General features: G+C 37.9%; 1 protein-coding gene and 1 long non-coding RNA gene across 2 annotated transcripts; one reads left to right on the top strand and one right to left on the bottom strand.

The window, feature by feature from the left end:
• The first annotated feature begins 232 nt into the window (after window positions 1-232).
• Window positions 233-1,884, top strand: LOC145435579 (uncharacterized). Its single transcript, XR_013913899.1, has 2 exons — window positions 233-731; window positions 1,671-1,884. It is a non-coding gene; the product is annotated as an uncharacterized LOC145435579 (long non-coding RNA).
• A 5,409-nt stretch (window positions 1,885-7,293) lies between these two features.
• LOC145435261 (uncharacterized) lies at window positions 7,294-10,378 on the bottom strand. The gene is made up of 2 exons (XM_080312588.1): window positions 10,126-10,378; window positions 7,294-8,018 (listed from the first exon to the last, which is right to left on the bottom strand). Exons 1-2 carry the CDS (start codon window positions 10,207-10,209, stop codon window positions 7,707-7,709), a joined length of 396 nt encoding a protein of 131 aa, XP_080168714.1. The 5' UTR covers window positions 10,210-10,378; the 3' UTR covers window positions 7,294-7,706.
• Between the last annotated feature and the right edge of the window lie 410 nt (window positions 10,379-10,788).

A 10,788-nucleotide genomic window follows, 5' to 3' on the forward strand; every position in this document is an offset into this window, starting at 1 on the left:
TTTCTGTAAAAAAACGACTTAAATCAAACATTATAACGCAGTGGCCAGTAAATATTATTGGTGGCATGTTAGCGGATGAATACCACTTATTTTGAAATCGTTAGAGTGGCGTATCGTCGTCTGGCCATTGTAGAGATTTGATCAAAGGTGGAGCGAAGCTTGTGCTTGAAGAAAGTGGACACGATCGTTGAATGCTGATTGGGATACGCATCGTAAAAGGTACAGTGCTACATAGTATTCGTTACCTTGAATATCTACGACTGTGCACACCACCGGGATAACTTTGATTTCATGATTGAAATATTTCATTCGCCGCATTCTCTGTTCTATTTTGGGATGTTAGTCGACCTATATACTGACCTGTGACACCACATACTCTGCCGCGGAGTAGTTGAAACTGTTGGTATGTTTATGTCATTTTGAGCCATAGCATAGACATGTTTCCATCCACTGCTAGATTTGTTTGGTACGCATGCCACCTCAAATGAGGAACCTTTTGCTTCAATACATAAGATCAGTGGTTCTCAACCTGGGGAACGCGAGAAATTGACAAAGTCTGTATGAATTCTGACTAAACATGTGTTTCACAACCATTTTCAGAAGACGATTGTTGAAGATGAAACTTATTTCGTATTCAAGAAAGCTCGCCAAATTCAAACTCCAGCAGTCGCGCTCAACTTCATTTAAGCAAATTTGTGATATTCTTTGAAGATTTAGAGGAATTCCCACGTGTAAGTCATTCATTACTTCATAGCTTTGGCAGTAGCCTAAAGCTCTTTGCGCTGGATAGCTGTTGTTAATAGCTGGCGAACTGCACTGCGTAAGACAGACTTCGATGCAATATAGGTTGCTCGGTTTCGCCCTCAATTAAGCTACCCTATATCAACACAATTTGATTCAATTCAATTCCAAAACTGATCAAATTGGGCATGGCAGTACAGAACGACGCCTTGTTCTCTGTAGACACTACCAGCATTAGGGTTAGTCTCAGTGCAACCTACCTTGAAACAAATTGATGTCCTGTCCAATGTTTTTTTGCTATTTTCAAACAAGTTTGGGGAAATTTGTCAAAAATGTTAAAGACTGGAATACGGCGTAATTCAATGGCGTAAGACATAAGATCAGGGATAGGCAACCTGCTGCCGTAGATGGGAATTTGTGCGGCCGCCAACACCTAATTCAATTAGTATGTGTTAGCATCCGTCGACATGCAAATTGAAATTACTAATTCACTCCCGATTTTTTTAGAGATTTTAATTATTCTTGAAATTTTCTTCGCGCTCCACGCAATTCAACATAACTTAATTTTTCGATTTTAATATAGTAGCGCCCTTCTAAATCTGACCAGGAATTAGAATCGTGTGCTCCTCACGAAAGAATTTTTTTATGGTACATTTGGGCGATTTCAATATATTTCCACTACCGATACGCTGGACAATCCTGATCGGGGGTCAAGAAATAACAGCATGCAATAAAGTGCATGGTGAAGTAGGTCATGAATCTCTACTATATCATGTAAAAGGCGGAGCCGTCACCACACAATGTATCAGTACCGGGACTTCAAAAATTGTTATATTTTTGTTCCCTCTTTGTCTTAGTAGTCTTTATAATGTCATGTCTAGGTTAGGAACTTTGCTTATTATAGTGACTTCCGCATGAATTCTTTTTAGTGGAGCTGCAAGATACTCTACACAGAAGGGATGAGGGCGAGAAAGAGAAACAATTGGAAGTTTGGCCGATGGTGGGAGACCACTCGTGTTACTGCATGTCTCCTAAAGAAGAATTAGACCTCCAGCAGCAATACTTTTCCATCGATAATCTTCTCATCGTGAATCATGAATGAATATACAGTTTGTTCCAATCTCGTTTTGGGGCTGTGAAGAAGCTTTTGCGATATTTTAGCATCAGGTTGTTTTGCGATAGGTATCGGTTGTACGTAAATTTACAAGCTGGTATGTAATCCTGATTTACACAGACAGCATGTATGTAGGTAGGCGGTAAAATTACAGTCTGAGTGGCAAATATACAGGATAAATGTAGATTGGATATACCGGAGGTGACTGTAACATTACAGTCTGGCGTGTAAAGTGAGATTACCGGACGAATGTAAGTTCAATTTACATTGACTAACGGTAATGTTAAATTACCACGAAATGTCTGGCTACCGTGCTTCCAAACATTTCGCGGTAAATCGAGGTTTTTATTTTTTACAGTGTAGCAGACATGGGGACGTCCATTTCAAAGCGCAGTTTTCAAATACAAATTGTCTTGCTGATCTACGGCGTAAAATGAACTGTTGTGGATGTGACATTCACAATTACAAACTCGAATTACAAACAACACCATAGCTATCCCCACGTTCTTGATTGGTAAGTATATCTCTGTGTAGTGCCGGCGATAAAATGTATGCGTGTAGCGCAACGTTATGTTACCGCCGAATACTTTGGGAATTGAGAAGTCGTTAAGTGTTTAGATTTTCGGAATCAGTCAGACTGTCACATTCGATTAATATCAGTTATAATAAATTCTAAGCTACTTATACGATGAATTGTGTATCAATGGTGAGGCTTGGCCCGTCTGTGCCTTACCTCTCGTTTCGGGCTTTATTTTCGATCAATAAATATCAGTTTTTACAGAGGAAATATGGCGTATACGAGGAATCCCATGTATAGTGAGTTCAAATTAGTGATATCATGATGTCACGAATTTTCAATTGTGACGTAACGGTTGATTGTCATGTATGGCTCTTTGGGAATTGAGATGAAAAAATAGGGCTAATATGGCTCTTCGGACAAAAAAGGTTCCCGACCACTGTTCTACATGTTTCGTATGCTGCAATACGATCAATTGGCGTTTCAAAGCTTCCATGGTGGAAAATATTGTCGAACATATTCTTTTCGTTAAATTAACTCTTATTAGCAAAAAGCATATAACTCGTATTACATCTTCTCTCACTATTGGATTAGAATCATTGTGCACAACACTACATAACGGCGCCTTTCCTCCAAGTAGGGGAGATGTGGTACCGATGGATCACTGGGACCGAAAATACTTTGAAAATTCTCTATGATAATTCCATGATTACACTCCGTGAACTTGTCTACCATTGCATGCTGGCAAAATCTTTCCTCACATACAAAAAAATTCGACGTGCGCCAGGTATAAGGTCTCTCACAGATGATTTTTGTTTTGGGGGGTTTAAACTAAATTTAGATCGACATATACATTTTTATTTGTAACCTTGAACACGAACAAACCAGCAATCATTTTTATTGTGAAGTGTAGGGCTTGTATCAGGATATATAATGGCACCTATTATTTTTTTTCAGTACTTTCCTTGAGTAGACTTTTTTCGATTCATGTATAAAATTCGTAGGGTGGGGACCGATGATACAATAGCCAAATCAAGCAAAATAATCAAGCATACTAATTATGAAATAAATGAAACATGCCTACGTACAGAAAATCTTTATGTAATAATTGCATATGATGTTTTATCGCAATAACGAGGTATTTGGAAGTCACACTGTCGATTTTCGGGCAATATGTATGTACCCTCAAATTTATAAGTCCGAGCCTAAATCGAAACGTGATTTTATGACAACATTTGAGTTAATATTTATTCTATTTTTGGACAGTTGCGACCAAACATTCTTCTTTGGCTTGCTGTAGCTTAGATTATAATACTGACCAAGAAAAGTAGTCACATTTGAGTTTTTTAGGGTATCTGTGTCATAGGTCCCGGAGTCGTGTGCCATTGGACCCACCGGGTGGGGACCGATGACACGTTCGAGCAACAAATTTTGAACGTCCATAAATATTTTTGGAAAAGACGGATATTCATGTAGATGTGAGCGATAGGTAGAGCTTGTATCAAAGTAATGAGCCAGCAAAAGATCTGCTGTTTTCGGCTGAACATTTCAGGGCCAGCGATCATTTTCCAATTTTTGATCCATCGGTACCACATCTCATCTACATCCGATCCGTATCATCAAGTTTATTTTCCTTATCCCAAATTTCTCATTAATCCTCCATGTACTACCATTACAACTGATAACGTCATGGAGCTTATACTCACGTTATGGCGTCTCTCATTTGCAAATAACAGAACCATATTCCCGAATGTCGGAACGTCGGATTGCTGCACGCCCCATTTCAACACAGGCCAAGCTCAATTCTATTTGAATATTGTTGCTATCGAGGTAGCTTACGATAACCTTAAATCCACTTATCCACTCTTAGGCTTGCCTAAAATAGGATAATTTTTATTCAGACGACTAAGACGACAGTAGAATTGTTACCTTTGGGTTTCATGATGTTTTACACTTCCTTGGTAGTTGCAGGCAAAAGTTACAGATACAATGCGCAACAAATGTTACAAGAACAGGCACGAAAACAACAAATTAAATTTGCTTCTCAGATTCAGCCCATGAATACTTTGCGGTTCTTTCTCACGCCATTGTCGACTGTGGTACAGAAGACCAACAGGTGACGAGCGCCACTTATCTTTTCCTTCAATTAGCAACCACAACAACAACAACTTTGCGGTTCCTTAACTTTTCCCAGTAAGGAAGGATCATTTTTCTCGAGTTCGTGATATAGTTCTGAGGAATTACTATTGAAATCATCAATGAACAAGATTCTTGAAACAGATCCAACTCGTAGGTATGGTATACGCTCGAACTTGCACCAGAAAATTGCGACATATCCTCGAAAGTACACACACTCAGAACGTCGAACAATGTTTGCAGTTACAATCAAGAAGGTAGAGCTGGTGTGGCAATTTTTGAAAAACCTTTTGTAAATCAGCAATTCAGCATGTTTCATGACAACAGTAAATTTTGGAAATAAATACGTCTCCCATGAAAGTATTGTTGGACATATAAGCAACTAACTCGAAATGCGAAAAGAGGACGGTTGGGCATATTTCAACGTCCTCGGCGAACCATTCACTCTTCTCAGGAAAAGAGGACAATTCCTCCTAAAAGCCATCTGTTATGCCAACTACACTAAGAAGAACCAAGGTAGGGCTAAATATGGGTTGCCACTCTGGCTACGTCTATGCCCGTAGAGCAGTGGTTGTCAAACTGGGGGGGGCGCGAAGTCGTGTGAAAGAATTTAATTTTCTCCAATTCGGAATAAGTTTAATCTCTGCTGACACTTCCAAGTTCCAACAACACCGAAAATCCCTAGTAATTTGCGATTTAAACGTCATATAGTTGCGCTGTACCATCCAGACACTTATGCTAGATTGTGACCGACACCGGAACTTGCTTCGATCAGAAGATGTCTCTGAAGTATGAGGAGCTGTTCAATGCGTTTAGGTGTTAGCTGGTGCTTTTATTGTCTGTCTGATGAGCATTTGTGCAGTGTGCGTAGAAAGACACAAAGTTCTGGAGAAATAAGATATTTCCTTAAAAGATCATGTCATATGCATTGTATAAAATTCCTAAGCTAATAGTCGGGTACGTTTGAGCAAAACCCAAGTCAGGAAATAGAATGCATTAAAAACCAAAATCGCTAAAATATTGATACGCAACGTGATACCATTGCACGGGAATATACTTTTGACAAATTGTTCAACAGAAAAAAAATTTACCGTATGGCGCGATTTAGCTTCAGATCATAATTGTTACTCTGTGGATAGACTGAGTTTCATATTTGGGAAGTCTCTCAACAGTCATATAACGTTCCATGCCTACAGACTATGCGTTGGTATTGCATTACGGATGCTCTTAGTTATTTATTATGGCGATAAGGGGGGCGAGACAGTTTTCATCAATATCGCGTCTAAAAAAGTTTGAGAACCACTGACGGATGATTTTGCACAATGCAAAACGTGACTGATATCCTGCCGTGAACAGTGAACATATCGCACGATATTAAAATCCTTACGTCTCAGCGAAGCACTGTCCAAATATTTGCAACCGCCACTGACAGCCGAATCTAATCAGCTCGACAGCGCTCGACAGGCTGCTGAATTCTTTACATCGCTTGTTACGGTCGAAAAATGAATTTGGAGGGGCTGTGTTATCTATAGTCCCATCACAGTTCGTCCAGCGTTATACAGAAACAAGGCGGGAATATTCTGGAGCACTATGATTGGAGTTGACGAGTACTCGAATCTGAATCAAGTAATATTTTTAATGATTCGTGTCGAGTATTGAAATATGATATATTCGATTACAGAAACGATACGATCCTTGATAATTTTACAGCGTTAATTATAGTTTTTATAATTTTTTGCGCAACTACCATTGAACGTGCTGGAAACGATGTGTGCCTAGCTATCCTGTGTTTAGTGGTGGTGTGTTCATGCTAACTCGTGCAGAGCTCGAAATTAATACCAGCCATCCATGAATTCTCACTCAGCTTTAGCTCAAAAAATATTTTATTGCAACGAAGCATTTCACAAACTGGGACAGAATTACAATCCTAGCGAAACAGTTGTTTTCACAAATTAGATTCTAATTAGAGCAAAGAAAATTTTCAAAAATTGGGATAGAATTACAATCTTAGCAACACAGTTGTGTTCACAAATTAGATTCTAATTAGAGCAAAGAAACATATCACAAATTGGTGCAGAATCAGAATTATAGCAACACAGTTGCAACCACAAATTAGATTCTAATTAGAGCAAAGGAACACTTCAAAAATTGGGATAGAATTACAATACTAGCAACACAGTTGTTTTCACAAATTAGATTCTGATTAGAGCAAAGAAGCATTTCACAAATTGGGATAGAATTACAATCCTAGCGAAACAGTTGTGTTCACAAATTAGATTCTAATTAGAGCAGTTTTCACAAATAAAATTTAATTAGAGCAAAGAAGCATTTCAAAAATTGGTATAGAATTAGAATTATAGCGACACAGTTGATTTCACAAATTAGATTCTAATTAGAGCAAAGAAACATTTCACAAATTGGTGTAGAATTAGAATTATAGCAACACAGTTGCAACCACAAATTACATTTGAATCAGAGCAAGGAAACATTTCAGAAATTGGGATAGAATTAGAATCTTAGCGACACAGTTGCTTTCACAAATTAGAGCAAAGAAACATTCCACAAATTAGGGTAGAGTTACAATCCTAGCGACACAGTTGTTTTCACAAATTAGATTCTAATTAGAGCAAAGAAACATTTCAAAAATTGGTGTAGAATTAGAATTATAGCGACACGGTTGCTATCACAAATTAGATTTGAATCAGAGCAAATAAAGATTTTACAAATTGGAGCAAAATTAGAATTATATAGTTACAGTTGTTTTCAAAAATTATATTGGAATTAGAATAATTACTACAGTATTTTTTCCGAATTAGAGTAGAATCCGAATTATAGCTAGTTTTTATTTTAAAATTAGAGTCGAATTAGAATTACAGCCACAGTTGTTTTCTAAATTAGATTCGATTGAGAGCAAAGAAACATTTCATAAGTTAGAGTATCACCAGAATTATAGTAGCACAGTTCTTTTTACAAATTATAGTGGAATTGGATCGATAGCTACACTGTTTTTCCAAATTAGAGTACAATTAGAATTTTGGGTTCAGTTGTTTTCACAAATTAGATTCGAATGAGAGAGACGAAGCACTTCAAAATTTAGATTACAATAAGAATTTTAGCTACACAGTTTTTCACTAATTAGACAGATAGACCACAACAAGATTGTGTAGTTGTCCAAGTCAGCAAACGATATCAAAATCATCACTTGGATTTCTGAAATCTGCTCATAAAACAGAGAAGCTTGTTTGATTGAAACCCGAAATTTTTGTCTCCAATCAGGACATACTGTAAAAATGACAGTATCTGGAAAACTTTTGGATATGCGAGGTCCCAAACATAATAACACGCGAGAAGATCAAGTACTATCTCAAATAGTTCCGCTTTAGTGTGAGAAGATCCCTCTATGCGGATGCCATTCGCAACGATCCATGACTGCAGGTCACCATTTTCATGGTGCGCTAGTACGAGATGTGGGGGACTCAGCTTTGTGGATGTTAATTCGACGGAATGGGCCTGGAATTAAACAAGATATGTTAATTAAAATTATATTGCCAATAATCCATGTGTGAAAGCACAAGATTTAGATTAGGTATAGAAATGCTTTTATGGGACTTCTCCATAATGAATATGTAATAAAAATACAGCTGAAGGGTCAACATAGTTTAACAAGCTCAACTCATGGAAACAAGTGATCACAAATTCTGTCGTCACGGTATGCTATCTAATCGTTGACATCTATGGGTTCTTCCACGTAATCAGATATCTTATGTAAATGAGTACTTGAACATATGAAGTCCTGATTACTGTCGATGGTAAACCATAAACTAGTAAATTTACTAAGATTTAATGATCCATTCAGATTTGATCAGTATACCATCATACAGATACCTTTTGGAACGGCAAAAGTAGTATGTTCACATTCACTTATTCTATGCTCTATATCAGTGGTCCCCAACCGTTTTCCACCCACGTACCACTTCGAGGTGTTATTAGGTGCTTGCGTACTACCTACATAATTTATGCACGCCGTAGGCGGTCAAAATGTTTTCACTGTTCATGATATCATACTCACGTATTTGAGCTTTGTGACTTGCAATAACTAGGGCGAGTTTTTTACCTAAAATCGGAAGATTTTGACCTAAAAAAAACTTGATTTTGACCAATTTTTGACATCATGTACGCCAATTAGGCGTTTTCGCACATAATGTTGTATTCATTCCTGGTAGGGAGTGGGACTGTCTGTCCTTACGAAAAAGCGTTCTTGACCTAAAAACTGACAAATTTTGACATGAAAAAACTTTATTTTAACGATATCTGGCCCAGTAGTTACACCACGTATTATGGTAGAGTTAATTAAAATTTGTTGTAGGACAACGAAAGATACTTTCCTACATTCTCGGGTAGAAAGTGTTTGTCTTTACTAAGTAGCTTGCCAAGAATGGAGAAATTACGTTTAACAGCAGTAGTTGTTGGCTGGCAACACTGAAGCTGTGCGTACACTGCTGGTGACACAACATGTTGCTTCATACTGTCAATGTTGTCATGCATCACAATTTGTCATCATGCGCTTCTTGATAAAATAACCATGCAATGTCAAGCAGTCTTGCTTCAGTTAGGATATTGCGGTACGTTGAGCATAACACCATGTCAATTGTCAACCTATTTGATTAGTTTAACAGTTTATGATCCACGATGAGCAGACAATGGGCCGCCTACAACGGTAGGCCTATAAAGTGAGCAACAAACTGGAAAACGCTCAATTTTATAAAGCAAAATCGCCCTAGTAATAACAAATATTAAAGTAGGCATTATCAGCACGGCTTGATGAGATGCATGGAATTGTTTTTTCACCACTAGTCAAAAAAATTCAAAATCAAACCCACTAAGCTAATAACTTCCTTCGGTCGAAAAAAAAACTGAATGTACTCGCGTACCACCTGGAAGACCCTCGCGTGCCCTAGTGGTACGCGTACTACAGGTTGAGAACCACTGGTCTATATCCATGGTAGCCAGCATCATGGACTCAAAATTCAGGACTACCGTACCAATAATTACATTAGCAGCAGAAAAGATTTTTCATGGTGTGGAAAGAAAACGATTTTACGACTCATTCTAACTTTATCCTTATCAAAAATATGATGTAATTCAAAAATATTTAATAATCATTTATTGTTCGGAAGCCTTTTTTAAGTTTGAGTATATTTATTGCACCGTCACAACGCATAGTCAATCTAAACATAGGCATATTTTCAGCACCCAAAAACAATTATGCCACATTTTTGCGGCTAAATGTGAACTCAGCAGACCCCGAATTAAAACAAATGTTTGTGGCGTAACTCGGAAATTAACAGACCGCGAATTAGAACTAACTCTACATGCGCCCATGTTAATCCACCAAATTTTCAGACAACTAGCGGTACTTTTGTGACGGTCTGTAAAGTTCGAACTTGTGCCAAATCCTGCCATGTAAAACGTTTGAGATGTTATGGAAAACGCCGAACAATGCTTGCTGAAAATCAGGACAAGAGTTAATATCAGTACAAGTTAAGACGTTATGGTAAATGTATGTTCATTGTTCACACAGTACCAGGTTAAGCAAGCCGCAAATCTTACAACCTACCTGATAAAGCCTAATCGCCCTCAAATCATGCTGTGCCCTGATTCTCTTTTCAGTTAACGCGTTTTGTAACTCCATCAGGAGCATAACCTCATCGGCTTTTCCTCCCTACAAATAAATACAATCATATTAGCCATGTAGAAGATTTGGTGAAGGACTTTCCAGGTATTGCATTTCGGTTCATATGATGGCAAGAGTTGTGCCGCAACAATATTTAATATATACAATATAAAATTGCAACAAAAATTAACGCGACTATCATAACTAATATGCATTCTAGTATAGTTCATTATTACAAACCTCTTCATCTGTCACTACTCCAAATATTTTTTCAAGAGTAGTAAGCATTTCGCAATACCTATCACGCATCTCTTCTACACTCCTCGGAACGAGCATTTGAAACTCCGCTCTGATCTATTACAAAAGTAAAGCATTACCATAGAAGCGACTAGTAGTGAGCAGAGCATGCATACACACTTCTATAGGTTATATTATAGAAATTAAACATGGAACGGCAACGACCGATTTTGCAGCTTCGTTCCGCTTCGCCGAGGCTGGAGTGGAGAATTGTTTTGCGTAAGCGACTGTAGGATTTCCAGGGTTGTAATGACTCGAGTCATGACTCGACTCGAGTCAGACTCGAGTCACGATTTTTTTGTGACTCGA

Source organism: Botryllus schlosseri, chromosome 3 (assembly GCF_051294905.1).
Source record: "Botryllus schlosseri isolate E-star chromosome 3, Bs_hap1, whole genome shotgun sequence".
NCBI lineage: Eukaryota > Metazoa > Chordata > Ascidiacea > Stolidobranchia > Styelidae > Botryllus > Botryllus schlosseri.